Source organism: Bemisia tabaci, chromosome 4, assembly GCF_918797505.1.
Source record: "Bemisia tabaci chromosome 4, PGI_BMITA_v3".
Lineage (NCBI taxonomy): Eukaryota > Metazoa > Arthropoda > Insecta > Hemiptera > Aleyrodidae > Bemisia > Bemisia tabaci.
This window is the reverse complement of record NC_092796.1, coordinates 34,223,112-34,243,832: the sequence shown is the minus strand read 5'-3', so window position 1 is coordinate 34,243,832 and position 20,721 is coordinate 34,223,112. Positions and strand designations below refer to the sequence as shown.

The window sequence follows — 20,721 nt, the reverse complement described above, 5'->3', positions numbered from 1 at the left end:
CGCTGCTGACCGCATTGTGTTTTGATGCAATGCGTGAAGTATTTATGCAGTCTAGTAGGCGCTAATATGCCGACTGCCGCGCCGAGGTGAGGGTTTCTCCTTTTCATCTCAAGTCCTCGTCATCATTGCTCTCTGCACCGCGCCGCTCCAGGCCAAATGGCGTGTTTGGTTTCTCTCTTAACTCGTCTAATGAAAGGTCCTGTCTTTTGTATCACCAAAAGACGCCAAAATTAGAGATTACTTACCATACTCTCAGGAAATGAGAGATTTTGTCGCCTTTTCTAGTTTGTAATTTTTTTCTGAATCCGAATTTTTTTTATACCTACAATTGGACCACATTTTGCAATAAGGAACCACTATCTATGGCTCATTTTAGAAACAACGTAAATGCCACTGGTTTCCCTATGCAGGAAGGTGCTTTTATGGAAGAGCCGGAGATAGTGGTTCCTTTTTGCAAAATCTAATCCAATTAAAAAAATTGCAAACTTTGCCGCCCCCTAAATTTGCTGCCATGGGACGCGGCCCATGTGGTCACCCCCGACCCTGCTGGTATGTACCTACGCACTTCTGCACTTTTACCATCGATATGTTGTTTAGACCTCTGTTAAAAGATGGAACCCGAGAAAGGCAAATAGAGAGAAAATTATGAAGAAAACATCAAAAAATGTTTTCAAGAACTATGGGGAAATACCGAACCCGCACTTCTTGATATTTTCAAGGAATTTTAGTAATAGGATAAAAATTTTGAAAAAAAGAAAGAAAAAAAAATCATATCACTAGTACTTAGTGTTGACCGGTGAAGTTTAGATAGAAAATTCCATAATTTTTTGAACATTATTTCGAAAAGTATTTTTCAATGCATTGTAGATAATTGAAGTTTCATGAAATAATTCCCATGAAATTTGAAGATTTTATTTTTCATAAAAAGTGCAATCCTGCACCATAAAGACGACCTTGACCTCTTTTTTTGGATGCATTTTGGACGTAACTAGTGACGTAGGTAGAAAGATGGCAGTCAAAATTAACCGCCATCATGCAGAGACAACCGCCATGGCGCATGGCGCCATCTTCATTTGTAGGTTAGGTTATTGTTGTGCTGCATGTCGTTCACTGCTTCAGAACTAAAAGCTGATGTGCTGATGCTGATAAGCTGAAAGCTTCGGTCGTGTGTTCGTTCCTTCGAACGTGAGGTCTGCAGAAGAAAGCCGAATAACTTAACGTAAGTTTGGTTTTCAGTTTCTTGATTCTGTTCCGTGGTTGCTTGACACTTCCAAGTTTGCGGAGACCTCTCCTTATGTCTGTCAATGGTCAATAACTGGGATATCTTCATTTGCTCTGAGCTATCCAGTGCCTGACAAGTTTTCCGTATATTCACGCACATTCTCACCCCAAAAAAGTAAGACAATCGTTAACACTCTCCTCTCTGGCATCTTGTTGTTTTAGTAATTATCTTTGTCATCTGTCTGTGCTCCTCATGATTCCTAGTCGCATGTTGGTATGTAATCACCAATTCGCGCTTGTTGCACTAGATTGAGTCGAATGCCATTGAGCGTATAGAGTTTTGCAATGTAATTCAGAGTACAAAAGGATCGTCATTTAAGAAGCGCATTACCGACTCTGGCTGTACACTATTTTAATGCTACTACGCTGCACACAAACCATCTCATAACGATACAGTACCAACGAGGTGATTCTCAGTGAAGACTTTATGTATTGAGGCCGGTAAACAATTAGTGATTGGTTTACTTTCTGCAGAGAGACCTATGAGAGAGATCTCACCCAACAGGGATTTAGAGCAGGGTGGTTTCAAAAGGGGTGAAGTTTATTTAGTGGTAGCAGACCAAAGACATAGAGATGGAGCACTCGTATCCACTCACACAGGGGAGAAGTGATGCAGCCCTGGTGCTCTGCATTTGTGTGAGTGTGTTAGGGGAATCCATGGCGGCAAACGGACATTTGATTTGAACTTGTTCTCTTGATTTTTGCACATTTTTTGCTCTAAACTTGTTTTAAATCTTAAAGCAAACAAATGAATGACGTTTTGACGGGTACTCTTTGTAATAAACTTACTTTGGCTCGGTAACAAGCCAGGATCTCAGATAAAGTTAGATTTTCTTTTGCTCATGATGGTCCTGCTGGTTCAAACAGGCCATTACAGTCCTAAGTGACTGTTTCTCCCGAATGAGATTAATTGGTCGATGATGGACCAAATATAACTTAAAGTTAAAAAATATATGTGGGTCAGTGAATCTGAGCAAAAATCAACCTAAAATACTTTGTTTATGCAATTTTATTCAGTTCCCACCCTATGTTTGAATTTCAAACTTGTCCTGATTTCGCCGCCAATCGGAGAGTTTGTATGAATTTGTATAATTTTCTTCTTCTAGCGCTCCGTCTTTATGTCTTTGTAGTAGACGTACAAAGCATGTGCCATCTCGTTAATTTCTATATCGACGGTGTAAGTCGGCAATCACATAACTTGTTTGCGGTGTCTAAAAATCTCCGCGTCAAAAAAATTTTTTTTAAAGAAGAACAAATTGACATCATTTCTTGAAGTTTTTGCAGAATTTTCTTCGCATAGAGAAGAAAAATCACGACAGTTTTAAAGAATTGCCGTTGAGTAGTTTTCCGTTAAAAAAATAAAGTATGATTGGAAGTCTGCGACGTCGCAAACCGAGCTATGTGATTGCCGACTTACACCGTCGATATGTTCTTTTAAGTAATGTGCTTATTTTATCTTTCTCTTTCCAGTTTAAAAATGGAACCCATGACTCTTGGCTCTCCGATGGTGAGTCCGGCGAATTCACCCCTTGTATCGCCTAACTCTTCCGCCTACCTCCCGTCATTCCTCATGGGGAGTGAGCAGCCTCATTTTTCATCAAGCAGCCCCACCAAACGGACTACCCGCTCTCCGACCTATGCCACAAACGAGTCTTTCAGTTTGAGTCTAAGCCAAAAAATGGATAAAGTTAATAGGTTTGTAAATCTAGAAATAATCATTTTTACAAGATTAGCAAATTAGTATGGGAGATATTGTTCATACTGCAGTAACTTTTAGTCTCCTCTTAGATTTCGGTTCATATTTTCATTTAAAGTGGATGACTGAAACAGTTCACTGTCCAGTCAAAACCACTAATTTTACTCAATCATTCGTATTCTTATAATTTGAATCACTATGAAGGAATGTAAAACATTTTTTCCAGCAGTACTTTTTTATCTTCAGAGTGTCTGGAAGTCTGGAAAACCTGGAAGTCAAAGAATTTTGTGAGTAAGATATCAGCTCAGCAACTTCAGTCAGTGTCATTTGAGAGAGTGCAAACATGTTGTAATCGCCATTTTCCATAATTTGAATCTCTAGATGAGAAATTTAGCAATTGAGACACAAAATCTAAGTGGAAGTTTTATTCAAAGGTCAGGGAATTTGGAAGTTTTGGAGTCAAAAAGCAAGAGGTCAGGGAATTAGAAAATAAAAAAATTATAGAAACCTTGCTCCACAGTATTTTCCTTTTAAAAACAGCAAATTTATTTCATTGTTAGAACACGGAGAAACTATGTTTAAGGACAACTCTTAAAAAAATTGTAATGCCTATCCTTCACGCCAATCTGCAGCAGTGATGTAGGCTCCATTTCAGTGTAGAAATAAATTTTTATTTTTCTACTGGAATACCTGTGGGTTTTTTTTGTTGTCATTCCTATTTATAGGAATCCATTTTTAAATCTCATTAGGAAGTAAAACTCTTGAAAATTGAGGAACATTGCTCTGTATTCCATATGTTGCATTGATGAGTTCTTTTATATGTTTCAGGGCAACACAAGAAGTGAAAGAAAAGCCTGGTGGTCCACCAACTGTCGGCTTATTTGACACTCTCCACTCGTTTGACTTGCCTAAAAGCAGGGGTGCTGACACTTTCCGGCTTCAAGCAGGCGCTCGCCAAGCAATCAGAAGGTACATACTTAACGGATGCATACTTTATATCATTAACTGAACCTTGATGGCAATCAGAAATAATTTCAGCCACCATCATCAATTCCTTACGAAAATAAACCTTGAAATAAAATGTATTAAAACGTTGGAAACAAGTCTAAGAAGCATAATTGGATCAATAAAAATAAAAACACATCAACTGGGAGAAATGAAAACGCTCAAGAGACGAAAAACTTTGCAGTAGGTGAAGGAGTTGGTCTAAGGAAAGCTTTTTGGTGACAAAGGGCAAGTATTTTGGGACACTTTGAAGGCCTAAATTGATATTGCTGCGCCATCTTCAATGCCTTTAAGGGAAAATGGGCATTATCAGATGAAATTTGGGCATTCCTAAGTTTCTAAGTAGGTGTGTTTTCATTCGCACATATTTGATGACCAGCTTGACTGATTTTCGTAAGCATTTTTAATGTGAAAGAAGACCCATAAAAACATAAAATATCCAATACAAAATCTATGATTAATAGTCAGTATGGACCAGTCTATAAATTCTGATCTTTTTTGGTCCTTTTTTTAAATTTGATAGAAAATTATATTTTTGGATTATTTTCAGGAATTCCTTTAGTCCAATGGGAATGAGCAGCCCTGTAGTTCAAAGTCAGACTGTGTCAGAAAACAATACCGACAACAGCTGGGCGCAAAAATCACCAGCGGCATCAGCAGAACATTGGGTCACAGTCTTCGGATTCCCACCATCAGCAGCATCTCTCGTTTTAGCGTATTTTTCTCAAATTGGACGAGTAGAAGAAACAAAGCAGCCAAACCATGGGAACTGGATGAATATCCGCTATTATTCCAAAATGGATGCCCGCAGAGCTGTTTACCAAAATGGAAAAGTATTCAGCGGTAGCATAATGGTGGGAGTTGCCCCTTGTAAAGACACGGTGAGTAGTTTATTCCTCATCTAGTAGGACCCTCAGATAGGGTAAGCACACACTGTCTTTTCCCCACCAAAATTTCACATACTCAGAATAAGTTGATCGACTTAAAAGTATCTGAAATTCGCTCATTAGTCAGAATGAATCCTAGATGGTTTACAGTGGAATCATTAAATTCCAGTCTACTTTAAACTCAAAAGAAAGGGCTAAGGTCGTTTTTGACTGCAGCACCATGTAAAAGGTGGAAGTATTTCCATCAGGCACCTGAGGATAAAATTTTGCCCATACTCTAAGACTAAAAACAATTCGATCAGCTTAACAAAGTGATATATGGGTTGATTATGTCATTAACTTAACAGGAAAAATTTCTTCATTAAGAACAGCAAGGAAATTTTTTCAGGCGTGCGTTGTATGCTTACTAATGTACATAGTTTTGGCCGCCGAATCTGATATTTCGAGGAAAAGTTTATCTTTTGAAGAAAATTTCAAAGTCATGCCAAATTGGTGGGTAATGGAGAAAAATCAGGGTCATTTTTAGACGTGCTGCTGAAAAAGTAAATGAGGATTACCTGTCAAAGAAAGGGAGTACTTGTGAAAGCTCATCCATGTTCTAGTTTATTTCCTGATTACATGTTGAGACCAGTGCCTCAAATTTAAATTTATAAAGGTCTCTATAAATTCGAAAAAAACTAATTGCAAAGTACTTAAAAGACTTTTGCTGTCACACAAATTCAATTGTAAGTCTGTATTATTTATTTTGCATGTTTAAATTTTTTCTTTTTCTTCACTTAGAGCATACTCAAAGACGTCACAAACAACATCAGTTCAGTCTCTCCAGAAAAGCCCTCGCTCACTCATAGGATTATCTCAAACATTGCAAGCAAAGTACTTCCAGGCGCAGCTCAAGGAACTCCTTCAGACGACAGTAGCTTCCGGTCGCCAGCTTCTTCATGGGCATCACCAGAGCCAGTAACACCCTCCATTGCATCCCCATCGAACGTGACACCCAAGTCTATTCTTAAGTCAGCGCAAACAAACCGAGCCTCTGTTAGGAGTTGGCAGCCACGCTCTGTGTCGTTTCAAGACTCATCGATGAGCGCCACTCCGGAGCAACCCAGAGTTCAAACACCATCAAGTATTCGAAAGTTGATGTCGCCTTTATCGCCTGTCGGAGCAGGGTCTTCTTTGATTCAGAATAATGACAATGAGGTAAGATAACATTCATTGTTCGTTCTTCTTCACTTGATGCTTGAAGAGCACTTATCCAAAGGGAGATGAATAATCTAAAATATTTGGAGAAAATGTGATAATTTTAAAGTAAGCCAAAAATCGTAGATAATATATCAATAGCCAAAGTATAGAACCATGACAGCGATATTACTGACTTCCTGTCATGCTTTATTTTTTCCTCGGAAAAGCAGTCAATGTAAATTATTTAAAACATCCTTGATTTCCTTAACAAAATATTCTGTATAAATTTCAAGCAATAAAGTTGGCGTGCTTCTCTTGGAGGAAATAAAATCGGTGTAAACATTCTGAAACATAGCAATGGAGGTATGTGGTTGCTCAATTTGACCATTAATATGAATGACCTGAAATTTTCTATTTTACTATATATTGAGTTATGCAACAAGCAACACCACCGGCAAGTAACAGTTTAAGGTAGAGGGAAAGTCTGCTGTGCTAGCTATTTTGCGAGTGGCACGTTAAGTAGTTAAGATGCAAGCTGCAAAAAGAAGTGGACAAATTTCTCGGTCTTTCTCAGGGACACTCAATTTTGTCTATATCAGGAACAAGCAAACGTTTACTAAGTCTGAAAATATTTTTAAATGATCCCTCACTATACACAGACAAGATATTCTTAGTAAGTTACTTTCATTGTTGTTTCAAAATCATATGAATATTTTTCTGACCTATTTTAAGATCAAAATTACCTCCGCCTATAACTTTCTTCCTCCTCTGAATTTCTAATTGTATTTTTTTTTAAATTTTAGGTTGTCCTCGCACACAACATTCCAAGGAAAAGCTCCAGCGTCGTCTCCAAAACTATTGACTATTTCCTAGGATGGTGATATTTTACTGCCGAAATCTTAGAGCATTTTAATACCTTGTTCCCTCTGATAAGCCAACTTTAAGTTTTAATTCTTTTCTGCTCCAAGATAGCAGAAAGAAAATGTAACCTGTAATGTTGTCTAACATACATGGAGAGCTCGTTTTTCCCTCATTAGCTGACTTTGATGTTTCACTGATTATTTAGCATTTTTTATCATTACCAGCCCACTGGCAAAGCAAGAATGATTGATCATCTACATTTCCAATATCAACATTTTTGACCAAAGTTAACTTTTCAGGGAAAAAGATGAGCTTTCGATCTGTGGCACAAGTCTGTGTGGAAGGCGTTTTCTGTTCAACGACCCTATTGCTTTACACCAGCAGTGGCAATTCCATCAAGTTGGCAACACTGTTAATATCTTATTTAAATCCATTGAATCTATCGATTCTGGGTGAGACAAGGTGCCTTACTGAGAATCGATTGTTTAACACATATTTAAATGGAGAAAAAACAAAGCTGCCAACTTGTAAAAATTTCAACTGTCCACCAGTACAGTCACTATTCGCCAGGCTTCTTGGCACTGAGCCAGCTAAATCTGGACATTGCCTAATTTTTTTCCTGTAATCTAAATAAGTGAAAGTGCTCATTACCAAAAGTTGATTTTCTGTATCATCGAAAATCAGATTTTTGAGTTTTTTCCCCCCATTTATAGCTGTTGCAGACAAATAGTTAAATAATCTTTCTTGGATTGAAATTGTGATTTGTTTGTTAATTTTAGACAAAATAATTTTTGCTGTTATAGGAAATAATACACTGTAAAAGTGAATGGTATCTGTATTGATCTCCAGCCAGTGAACCATCCATCTAAAAATTTACAGCATGTCTATAACATAGAATTATTCAAATTTTGACCATTAAAATATACGAGGGGAATTCGAAGAAAAAAATACACGGGTTTGATGAATTCTACTTTCAAAACGTTCTTAAAGCAAGAAGGCTTCATAAAATAACGTTTTTAACTTCGTAAATCATCAGAATTTGTCAGTCTACCTAGGCATTTATTAAAATGCCTGATTTGACAATTTGCCTGCAACATAGCCATCATGGAGGTTTCTGAATGGGTGAGCTCAATCCAAGTTAATGGTTTTAAGTTGACATCCTCTAGTGCTTTTTAGAGTTTTAAACTATTTTAGAGAGTTTTCTGTCATCAAAACTCTTTTTGGTTATAAAATTGCTAAAATTTTTGTTGACATTCCATTTTTCTAAATATTCCATCTTCAGAAGAAAGAAATGTCAACAACAATTGCATCTTAGTTTGTTATTTTTAACATTTTTGCAATTTTTTAAATAATATAGATGCATCATGCACTTCAAAAGCATCAATCTTGATGATTATATGGTATGCCTCACAGGTAGCTTGCAAAAGTTAACCACTTGTGTTGTTCCTAACTTCAAAGGCCCCTTGGCAGCCAATCCCAACAGATTTTAATCCATGTCAGGAAATCATTACTGTGAATAGTATGGCCTTGGGTGGGCCACCAAGTATTTTCAATTCTATTTTTTGGCTTATAAGGAGCATTAATGTTCTAAGTCAGTGAACTAATAAATGTAAGTACCTCTCAGTTCCTCTGAAGTTTCCATACACGAAGCATGTTTCTTTACTGACCCTCTTTAGATAATTTAACACCCAAAAGGTGGTAATTCTTAGAATAGAAAAGAAATTCACCGTATACTTGTACATAAGGAACTCATGAAATTTAATAGTTGAAATACAAGTGTAAAAAATCTGTTTTTACTGTTCATAAGTTAGGAAAATAACTGTAAATAAATATTTTTATTGTGCTGGTAACAGTGTGAAAATCCAATCGGCGCATCTTGATTTTTGGTCTTGTCTCTTGATGCGCCGGTAGAATCTCTGTGCTTTTTCCTGAGAGCAATTGAACCAGTATTGATTTATTTGATAAGGTTTGCTGGAAAAAAATTTTTGTACATTAATTTTAAAATTCTCACTGCTTGGAGTTACCTACCGTCTATTTCAGATGCAGTTCTTATCTTGACGCAAATTCTTTAATTTTTGTTTTTAAATATAATTTTTCCTTTGTCTTCTTAGAAATAATTTGCAATCCTGGTGATATGTTGTATTTTAAAAGCAAAAGGCCTATCTCGATTGCAACATTTGAAAAGTTTTATTCAAGGTTTGTTTTCTTCAAGGAGAAATAATCCAAATGCCTCCTTGCAATTTTATGTGCTTCTTATTTAGAATGAGCGAAGAAGAATCACAGAAAATTTCAATAGATACTGTTGGTTAGTTCTTCTTTTAAAAAATAAAACTAAGGCTGAGACTTTAAATGTCGCAGTCTGAGATACGCATTTTTTGCTATGGATTAGTACCTATTTCGTTTTTTTTATTATTCTATCTCTTCCCTCTTTTTTTGTTGATTTAATCGCCTTTATGTGGTGTGAATGTGAAACATTCTAAGAATTACAAAGAAGAATTTCAAAAAAAGAAATAACTCTTTTTGTTTCTTCTACTCTTAATATCCTGATCTATGCAAATAACCTATCATCTAAATAACCTAGCCCTGATATTTTGTAAGTCATCGTTTTCCTGACAAAAGAACGTAACTGCATTTCAACGTTGCCAAGTTTCGTCTCAGAATTTGTATTTTTACCAAGTAACTGTCGCATCATATTTTTTTTACTGAAAATTTCCCTGATATCTCCATGGATCGACGAGATTTTGACTGATTTTGACTCAACTGCTCTGTCATTTTCGTGTGAGGAAAAATAAATTGTGTGGGTAGATTTTGCAACTTTGAAATGGAGATACGCTCTTTCTTCTGAGAAACGATGATGTATTGATTTACCACTTGATGTACAATAAAATTTGATTATCTCAAATTTGTGGTTAATTATCAAGCAGTAAAATGGGGGCAACTTTAAATCTCTCGAATCGATAGATAGGGTAAGTGGGGAATGACAAATCTCCATCAGGAAGTTTGGAAATTTCTGCTCATATTTTATATTTTCTCAGAGAAACAAGTCCTCATTTTACCTGGGACCAGCTCAGTTTCAACTCAATCGAAGAACTTTCAATTTTCACACTAAAATGTTAGTCCTTTTCAATCTATTTCGATTTTGGACGGTAAACAAATTTTCGAGATTAGTGTCGAACCATAAGTAGTTCAAGGCATAGAATCGATTGCGCCTGGTTCTGAGACTTTCTGAGCCAGGAAACAAGTGTTGTTGACCATCTCCGACTGTTTACGATAGTTTTGCTCGCATTATGTGACCTGCTTTGAGTTCCAGTGAGCGTATGTAGCATTTTAGACCAAGAAATCGGACTCAGTGAGTCATTTCCAAGAGGACCAGCTACATTTCAGCTCCATCGGAGAACTTCCGATTTTGACCCTCAAAAGATAGCCCCTGTTGATTTTTTTCGATTTTGGAAGGGGAAAAAATCGAGATTAGAGTCGAATCCTGTAAAGTTTGAGGCGTAAAATCGATAATGCATGGTCCCGAAGCTTGGCTAGGCTTTCTTAACCGCGAAACAATAAAAAACGACCGTTCTTGACAATTCTGCGGGAGTTCCTCAAATGCGCGTTTGTCGTCAATCCCGCGAATTTGTTGACTCGTGGAGCTTTCTAAACTCAAGAATCGGACTCAGCGGGTCATTTTCAAAGGGACCAGCCTGGTTCTTTGAAATTTACCGAGTTTATAATTGATAAAGGTGATTAAAAAACTTTAAATCGGAGCTTTGCTTTGTTTCCTGATAAAAAAATAAAACATAAGAAGGAAGGCAACATTTGATGGGGTTAGGTTAATTTCGGTTAAAAACCATCAAATTGGTCAAATGTGCTGAAATCATTTTCTGTCCTCAAAGAAAGCAAGCTCAAGGAAGTTTCTGCCTTTTAAAATTGAAAAAAAAATAGAAATTCGGGTGCATTACCAAATTTTATTGAACAAAAAGGTTATTTTCAAACGGATATAAAAAGATCTTGGCGGATTTCCGTGATCCATCAACTATCAGTACTCAAAAAGAAGCAATTGAGACCAAATAAAGTTTAAATAGGCATATGATGATAAGTATGACGAAAAATTATTGAACAGGTTCGAATCAGTGCTTTATTAAAAATGCGTTTTTCAAATTCACTTAAAGCTCAGCTTGGGAATATCAAATAATCTGTTACCCTTGAAAAATTCTAGATAGTGTGGCGTTGTAATGGTTTACGTTAGAAAAATACTGCACTTAAAAACATTGTTTTGTAGGATCCAATTATCCAAACAGTAAATTAGCTGAAGTATTTTCTTGGTACTTGCAATGATTACCACTTTACTAGAAAAAATGAAGTACATAGCAGAGAAGATACTTCATTGTAATTTTTCTTGGAAATGTATTATCACTCAGTTATCAATGCCGTGGAGTTGCAAAAAATCTACATGATTTAATCAGAAAATTTACGTATGAAATAATTTTAAAAAGTTAAAAATACAAATTGATAGGAACATCCATCACCTTAAATCAATCTATTTTCCTAGAATTAGAAGGGAAAATCGAAGTACTTATCTATCATCATGATAACTGTTGCTTGACGAGATGATTTTGAAGAATGGTTTTATTTATTAAATTTTTGTATTGAGCTGCATCCTAAAGATCTTGAGATACCAACAACCAACAGAAGAACATATTTGGCAACCTCAGCAAGTAACGCATAAAATAGATCCATAAGTACACGCCTAAGGTGAAGTGCTCCTTTAATTAATAAAAGTGCAAGACTCAATATAGTTCTCTGGGCACGATTTGAAAAACACATCCAGCGAGAAAGCAAAATTTACAATTAGAGGAAGTTCACATTTTTGAGGTTTGAATGTGGCAAAGATAAAAATTTCTAAGATTTTACAAAATTATTTTTAGTGAAACAACTGCGGTTCTCTCAAATTTAAACAAGGATTGACGTTAGCTGGATCAGTTGATCAATAGAATTTACAATTTAAATTACAAATATACAGTTTGACATTAATTTTCTACTTTTTTACAGTTTATTATTAACTGCGCTGACGACAAATTGAACCTGAGATAAGGGGAGTAAGACTTCTAGCAAGACAGATCTGAACTGAGCCTGACTCTTCATTTATCTCCATAAAATCCCTTGTCTAGAATTAGTTACGTAAGAAGGAGAAAGCTATTTTGATTGCTAAAACATCTATAATTATTAGTTTCATTACTAATCAGAAGAAATATTTAAATTACAGTTCATATTTTTAAAAACACCAGAACAACTTCTCACAGATCTTACCGATCAATGGATAAATTTAAAAAGAAGATAAACGTAAGAGTATCAATTCAAAAACTAATTTTGTTCTTTTCGTAAGGTGTACGAAGTGAGTTGGTTTGTAACTTTGGACATCCCACTTAGCAGCATTGATAAGCATCAATGCAACTAGTTTGCACTGGTTCCTACCTCAATCAATTGCATGCTAATTTTCTTATTTTGATTTTTTAATTTTTAGCTTTGCTCCTAGTTAACAATGGGCATGTAACTGGCCCGAAATTTCTTGATTTTGCTTATTTTGCCTTTCAGCCTTGTATACCCATGTTTTACTGTATTTTTCCTAAGTTTCATTGATGCAAGTATTGTTCAAAAGCATGACAGACTTCTGGAACAAAGCATTTCAAACGGAATAAAGTTGTATTTTTTTTGTCATTCTTCATCTTTTAAAATGGTCCACTTAGCTCGATTAAGAAAATTTCTTCAGGGCAAGACTTTATTCTAAGTTAATAATAACAAAAATGCAGTCTAATTGTAATTTTTTTCAAATCTTCAAGGGTTTGGAAAATTTTTGGAGGAGACCCAATATTATCCGACTGATTTGATAGATTTTTAATTTGGATTGACCATAACATTTTTCTATTCTATTTTTTTTTTATTTTTTTTTTTTTTAAAAGTAATAATTAAGAAACTTCCCCTGGAGAAACACTATCCTGTATAGTTTGAGCTCTGCTCCATCCATGCCTTACTTTCAGTATCTCAGGCCTTTCTTCAACAGTTTTCCATGCTTGATTTTGGTTATGAACACTGGAATATGAGTGACTGAATATTAAAGGAATTCAGGGTTTCCTTAATTTCTTAATTTTTCAGTTCCCTGACTCAAACATTTCCTGACTTCTTCTGACTTTACCAATGACCAAACAATGGGCTGTCCTAAGTGCTATTTTTACTAAAATTTTTCCTTAGAATCTAGCAGTTTACCCAGGATTCAATAGATCGTCAAGACGTAGTTAATCAATTTGAATTTCTTCCTCTTCCTCCTCCGCCTGATCTCATTTCATCTCGATGGTGGCTGTACTCAGGTCGGTCATGTGTGGGTACTTTATTTTTTTCTTATCTAGTTCATCTTGGGACCATAAGATCAACTTCATCAGGTTGAAGAGCCGAGGAGTTGTCGATTCGTCGTGCTCCACCTTGAGAATAGCTGCATTTAACTCGCTAGCCACCTGAAAATAATCAGAATAGAATTTTAAAGTTTCACTTTTTTAAACATAAAGTTCCTAAGAGAAAGAACGAAAGTAATTCTGTGAAAATATGGTGCAGAAGCTTGGTTCCTTTTGAAGAGAAGAAAAAGAAAGCTGTCCCTGCCAATTGAGTTGATTTTCTTTTTAAATTGAATCATTTTTGGACCTATCAGGGTGTCTGTCCACTGTCCAGAAAATCCGGGAATATTACTGACTTTAAACTGGCGTTTTTGATATTGTCTTGTTATTCACACAACTGTTATAATATCTCATAGACTCTCAAAAAACTGAGCTGATCTTCAATGCTCGAGTGCCAAAATTCAAGTTCCGGGAAAAATGGGGAAAACGCCAGTTCAGCACGTGCTCAATCTTTTGAGCCCGGAAAACGATGGTGTTTTCTCATTCTTTCTTTTACTTACCAGGGCATAAGTCCTTTTCGCCTGGCCATTATTGCAATGTAAAAGGAATAAATTTGATTTGTGCTTATTTTGATGAGCAGTCGCCAAAAATTAAAACATAAAACACTGTCATTTATCTTCTGGAGACGACAGCCAGCTTAATGCTCATCTCTTGAGAAGTCGTCAGGGCATTATTTTTTCTCAGAGACGTCCAACCTTGCACATTTTTGCTAGCCATTTATCCTCTATCCTATCCACATGTTCTAATCAATTCTTGAAAAAAAAAAAAAAAAAAAAAAAAAAACCCATGCCAAAAGGCATGCATTCCATCTTTTTCCTTAAAACTTGAATTTTGGTCCTTGGGGCCCTTGAGAAAGATTCTGGTCCAAATTTATAAATGAATTTACAAGTTACAGCTCGCTTTTTTACATTAATAATTTTATACAATCATGCTAAATTGAAAAATATATTAATGGAAGATAATTATTTAACAGAAAAGATTTCTCCAAAAATTTTAGAATGTTCGAGCAAGAGGCATACCTTTTGACGATGGGCCTGTTGCAATAGATCACTGAATGGACTTTTGGTGGGTTCTTCAAAAGCAAGTAATGCTAGAGTCCTCTCTAGTTCATGCAAAACTGTTGGATCGTTCTCCCCGGCTTCAGACAGTTGTTCCTGTGCAAAACGTAAGGCTTCCTCCACTTTTCCAGCGCGAATCAGCTCAATCAAGTGTAATTGCTAGAAAAAATCAATTGAATATTATTTAATTTTCACAACCTATAAATTACACACATGAAAATGTGGTAAAAAACAATGCGGTGCCCTTAAAGAGGTAAAGTTACTTCTACTAGCATTAAAATTGAACGAAACAGTTTGTACATCCTTCATTATTTCGAGCAAATGTTTTGTAATTGGCATCTCATATCGAATATTTATCATCAAACTGGAGAAAAATACTTCAACAGAGTTTTGCAACAATTTTCGACTTTTTAATGCTAATATTGAACGAGGACGAACAAATGAGTCCAATCTTGCCCTTCTGTACTATTTAAAATAATTAATTTCATCTTTTTTTCCCCTCCAACTTTCTCCACTGTTTGCATGTTCAAAAAAGTAGCTTGTCACAACGAAATGGGGCTGGAAAAATTCAGTAACAATACATCTATCACAGAGGTGCAGAGAAATCTAAAACACTGATCGTTTGCCTTGATCTGACGTTCTTTCCTCACAGCCTTATTGTCTATTTGTTTCATGGACAAATGTCCAATTAAACAGCAAAATGCCAGATTACATGGTAAAATGTGCGATCCTTCCCACTTTTTCAAAGTATTGTCTTATTTAAACTAATCTCTGAAAATTGCTTTACAACCAAAGATCTGCCTCATGTTTCCTGCAAGGATTACTTATATCGACGGCGTAAGTCCACAAACACATATCTTGTTTGCGGTGTCTGAAAATCTCCGCCTCTATGTTATTTTTTTAAAGAAGAACAAATCGACATCATTCCTTGAAGTTTTTGTAGAATTTTCTTCGCATAGAGAAGAAAAATCACAGTAGTTTTACAGAATTGCCGTTGAGCAGTTTTCCATTCAAAAAATAAAGTATGAGAGGAGGTCTGCGACGTCGCAATCCGAGTTACGTGATTGCCGACTTACACCGTCGATATGCACCTCTTTGCACAGATTTGAAGATTTAAGTTTCAAAACTTCTTCGTAACTTTCAAAATACCCTTACTATCAAAATTCTTCTCCACTTCACTTTTTTAGAAGAGAATTTCTTCATCTTTGTATAGCGCCACTAAATTTAAAATGAAGGCAAAAAAACCGTACCTGAAGATGAAAATAGAGGTATCGGTCATTGTCTAGTAGTTCAGGATGAAGTTGGTTTACTAAAGAGGTTGCCTCTAAAATCTGACCATTTTGAACAGCATCACGGATTTTAATCCTACTATCCATTGAGTTTAAGTCTATATTCAGATTAACGCCAGATTCCTGCTGGAATTTTTCAGCTGCTTCTTTGAAGCCCTCTGGAAAAAGAAAAGAATAAAAAATTTACATAAAATATACATGGGAAGGCAGGAAAACACATGGATTTGTCAAGACAATAAAATGTCTTAGAAAAACAAAGAACAAAAAATTATTATTTTCATAAATAGGTAAATGCATCTTATAAATTCAAAATCATCCATGACTCAATGTCAATACAAATAGTGTTTGTAATACTGTAGCCGGAAACTAGGAAAGTAACTAATTGCTCCAGGCCATTTTAAGTGTAGCTGATACTGAAATGCCAAAAAAAATCCCAAGGATGAGCGATTACCCAACTTGGCGCTTGTGATACAAAAGTTCATCAACTTCAACAGAGTATTTTCCATAATCATTCATTTTTATTCTAAAAACGAATCTTAGGTTCGAAATAACGAGATACTTTACTTATGAAAATAATTTAGCTTCGAGTCATTACGAGGGTTGCTGTAACAGAAATTGCAATCAGAAAAGTGGGCGGTTGCCGAGTTTGGTGCTTGTGATGCCGAACTCCCAAATGGCGCTTGTGATACGAAAGTACATCAACTTTAATAGATTTTTATTCATATTTCTACATTTTTGTTTGAAAAACAATTTTTATTTTTGGGTGTAAAAGCATCTTGTAATTTTGAAACTATTCATAACTCAATTTCGGTCAAAATGGCGCTTGTGATACTTTGCCCGAAAGGTGATGACATGTGGGCAGGGTGAGAGAAAATTACATTGAATTATAAGGTACACAAGGGTTCATTGTGCAATAATTACTGCAGCCATTACACAAGCCAGAATTCATTTTTAATGTTAAGAAGCCGAATTTTATGAGTAAAATTGTTTCAAAACTTAGCAGCATTTTCTCAAAATTTTGATTTTTGTCCTCAAACTTCGGAATGCTCTAGTATAGTCCATTTTTGGAACTCCCTAATACTTTTGTGGGCAAACAATGGGCTGTTGCAAGGTGCGGGGATTTGCAAATTGATGCCTGATTCTTATGGCAAATTTCACGAAAAGAACGATGGCGCTACTAAAAAACCTTGAAATGACCTCTCAAACTAAAAAAAAAGCTGTTTTTGGAACCGACCCATTCAAAACGGTCGCTTTTCAACCGCCATACTTGTGATTGGTGGATTCTATGCTTGTGACTACTTGTGACGTGAAATGATATGACAGACCTGGTTTCTTCATCACTTACAATGTATTTTCCCGTAAGGAAATGGCAGCCGCTTTTCAAATGCAAATATCGAGTCAATCGCTAATTTTTTGATCAAAATTGAAAGCAGAAATGGATTCCTCGTACGTTTAAATGGTTAAAACCTTCATTAGATAAATAAGAACCGACGGGATAAACCCTATTTTTAAGGAAGACTGTAGTCAATGGGCGATTGTTTACATCTGCTTAGTGATAACAGACATGGACATTAGCTCAATATTTGGTCATTTTCATGAGTTTTTACTTGTTTGTCACTATTTGAAGGTAAGTTTATTTTGTAAATCAATTGTCTAGTGTCTTAGGATCATGTTAAAAGCTGTAAAGGTATACTTTGTTACTTATTTATTCAGAACACACTCCGGCAGTCCAACGCTCAAACCTGGATGTTCTCTCAATGCGTGTAAATCATTCTTAACTCTTCAACAAACATCTCAATATCATTCAGAACGTTCCCACGTTTTATAAACTTATGTTATTTTAAAATCCTGTGTGTTTTCAAATGTAACACTATACAGAAAAATTTATCGATAAAGTCTGGTAATCGAAGAAGGATCCTACGTCTACTTTCCTTGCCTCCAGCTAAAACATACCGGTCTCCTCATCTCATCAGTATTGTCAAAAGTAAGTTTTTTTATCATCAATGATTGATACTATCATTTTGGTGTCTTCAGTGAAGCATTAAAGGGTGAAATAGTAAGATATAACAACTGACTCGCTACATCCAGGTTTGAGCGTTGGACTGCCGGAGTGTGTTCTGAATTAATAAGTAACAAAGTATACCTTTACAGCTTTTAACATGATCCTAAGACACTAGACAATTGATTTACAAAATAAACTTACCTTCAAATAGTGACAACGAGTAAAAACTCATGAAAATGGCCAAAGATTGAGCTAATGTCCATGTCTGTTATCACTAAGCAGATGTAAACAATCGCCCATTGACTACAGTCTTCCTTAAAAATAGGGTTTATCCCGTCGGTTCTTATTTATCAAATGAAGGTTTTAACCATTTAAACGTACGAGGAATCCATTTCTGCTTTCAATTTTGATCAAAAAATTAGCGATTGACTCGATATTTGCATTTGAAAAGCGGCTGCCATTTCCTTACGGGAAAATACATTGTAAGTGATGAAGAAACCAGGTCTGTCATATCATTTCACGTCACAAGTATGGCGGACCCGAAACGACCGTTTTGAAAATCCAAATTCTGAGGCGTTTTTAAGTTGATTTTTTGGGGGTTTCCGGTGATCAAAAAACTCCGGGAAAATTCCTGTGACATCAGGAGCCTTAGGTCTATCGATTAAAGCAATAAAAAAAATTGGTGCAACAGGCCCATTCAGAATTTACCACTTATGGGTAGATAGTTATCTCAATATAAATTTATTTTTTCACTTTCAGAACCTTTTTCTCAAAAGTAGGTAAGTATCAGATGTAACTGAATCAGTTAAACGATAAATCCAAAATAGCCCCAAAAATACCTGTTATGAGATAGTTCATGATCAATTTGTTCATGTCGCCCCTCTGTATGTGCATTTGTTCCAGACGATTCATCCATTCTTCTTTGCTTACTTCAGGTTTGTCCGAATAGCTCATACTTGCTGGTCCGATGTATTCTGCTAAGAGTCTTGAGTAGTTAGAAAACATCCGAATAGCTGTCACTTGATGATTAGGTCCTACTCATGGATACAACGTCTGCTTTCCCTGTGTTTATACTTCAGTAAACTCAGCTCCCTGGAAAATTGTTTTGACAATTTAATCAGCAAGTGTTCCTCTCAGGTTTTTTTCCAAAGAAATCAAACTTTACGCGAATTTCTGAACTTATCCCTGCAATTATTTCATCATACATATATATCAAAAAAGCTTTCCTACTGAAATGAGCAAACCAATCTCCTCCTGGATCTGATACTATGATGAGCAGAGATTATCATGCGATTCATTATTTCTCAAAAGGAACATGGAAGATTACGTCATCTAGGTATTTATTTCAGTTTTTCATTTCATAAGAACAAAAATAAATACTTTGATTGCTTCGGACTAGAAATCTAGAAAAATTATCGATGCAGAGAATTACAGTTCTTTTGGATGAAAGTTATAGATCTTTGTTGAACTTAGAATAAGCTTCGGAAAACTGAAATGGCTGATGAGAGAAGGAGTGTAGATTAATTATCACATTTTGAGATGGATGGAAAGATAAGCAATGCAAATTAACGAGTGCAGTCATTCTATGATGCTACCATAGTATTAGGAAATATATCCGTACAATTTTAGGGGATGAAAATTGAATAATTACCTTGAAAATACTGAAGAGATAAAGGAAAACGAGGATTACTGATAAAACTCCCGAAACTATTGTAAACAATAACAATTGACTTGGCATCAGTGGGCGTTTGAGTTTAGCAGAGATTCACTCTTGGCCCGGAAGGCTAGACTTACAGAAAATCCTGCCGCAGATCATCAGTAAGCGGGAGCGTGACACCGATGCGCGTATGCTCTCAGCTCTGGTGGAGAAAGAGAGAACTTCAATTGCACTTATGTATTAGCAATTTTGTCTTCGTTCCATATCTGACGCCACGGCGCCGTGGCAAAGCGCTCGCCTCCGGTCAGAAGGATCGCGGTTCGCGCCATATCTCAGCAATATTTTGACGTCATTAAATTACACATTATGTCATAAATGCCGCGAGTGGCCGTAAAGAAATACTTTTTTCCATAAAATAAAAGTGAGGCGTGCATTTTTGCGCACGTAATTGAAAAGGGCTCCTCTTGCAGAGAAACCTCTGGACCTAGGGTGTAAGGCCCTAATCTTACGTAGACCGTCCAATAATTTTTTTTCGAGGAAAAAGCAGACTCCGAAGACAGAAATAAATGTAACATTAGCGGGCAGTATAAACAAATAAATGTAAGTATGCCTTTACAAAGGGGCCGTCCGCAAATTACATACCTAATGCACTTACAGGGAGCCGGGAGGGGGTCCAGAGGTGCCTTACCTATGCCTATACTTAAGCCAAACGCAAAAATTTTGTTTCTTCCAATTCCGTTAATTTAAAAACTTACTAGTCCAAATTTCGTTTTTTAGACGTTTAATGTTTTTCGGTTAAAATGTAATTTTTCTGAACTTTTTGAATTAAAAAGAACTGTTATTTTTTCAATACAACTGCTATTTTTCATGATCTCCTACAGCGATTAGTAATGTTTAAAACAATACCGATTTGTTTCAACACCATTTTTTTGTATTAAATTATGCATTTAAACGATAGAAGAGGGGGGGGGGGGGTCATTAAAATCGGAAAAATTGCCTTTCGTAATTTAGGACGGCCCCAAAGTCGAGTAATTTTGAAATTTCCTTTTAGTATTTTTTGTATTCCTTACGCTACGGTCGTGTTTACTTCGAATTCCGTACCTATAAATAAAGAAGAGCAATTGTGCGATTTTCTTTTACATAAAGGGACGTTTCTACTTTAAAAGATTCCGTCTTGGTCCGCAGGAGTTTTTGTCAGCCCTTCCTTCAGAGCTCAGGGCTGATCTCTGCCTGAGGCGAGGACTGACAGAAAATCCTTCTCCGGTGGCGGAGTGCCTAGTCTGCAGAAAGGGAACATCGATGCTCCCGACTGCGCACCAGACAGTTTGCGATGGAAATTCGGCAGGATTTTTTGTAAGTCCTGCCTTCGGAA

The 20,721-nt window shown here is 36.0% G+C and overlaps 2 protein-coding genes across 3 annotated transcripts; one reads left to right on the top strand and one right to left on the bottom strand.

Moving 5' to 3' along the window:
• The first annotated feature begins 1,064 nt into the window (after window positions 1–1,064).
• Window positions 1,065–9,423, top strand: Nup35 (nucleoporin 35). Of its 2 annotated transcripts, none has more exons than XM_019045840.2 (6): window positions 1,065–1,219; window positions 2,752–2,976; window positions 3,806–3,946; window positions 4,533–4,863; window positions 5,650–6,066; window positions 6,852–9,423. In XM_019045840.2, the coding sequence occupies exons 2-6, from the start codon at window positions 2,759–2,761 to the stop codon at window positions 6,927–6,929; spliced, it is 1,185 nt and encodes a 394-aa protein (XP_018901385.2). In that variant the 5' UTR covers window positions 1,065–1,219; window positions 2,752–2,758; the 3' UTR covers window positions 6,930–9,423. The 2 variants fall into 2 exon arrangements, with proteins under 2 accessions (XP_018901385.2, XP_018901456.2); XM_019045911.2 differs by lacking the exon at window positions 1,065–1,219 and adding an exon at window positions 1,244–1,396.
• Window positions 9,424–12,814: 3,391 nt separating this feature from the next.
• Hou (GID complex subunit 8 homolog protein Houki) lies at window positions 12,815–19,435 on the bottom strand. Its single transcript, XM_019046013.2, has 5 exons — window positions 19,344–19,435; window positions 18,532–18,784; window positions 15,652–15,848; window positions 14,363–14,560; window positions 12,815–13,406 (listed from the first exon to the last, which is right to left on the bottom strand). The coding sequence occupies exons 2-5, from the start codon at window positions 18,695–18,697 to the stop codon at window positions 13,233–13,235; spliced, it is 735 nt and encodes a 244-aa protein (XP_018901558.1). The 5' UTR covers window positions 18,698–18,784; window positions 19,344–19,435; the 3' UTR covers window positions 12,815–13,232.
• Between the last annotated feature and the right edge of the window lie 1,286 nt (window positions 19,436–20,721).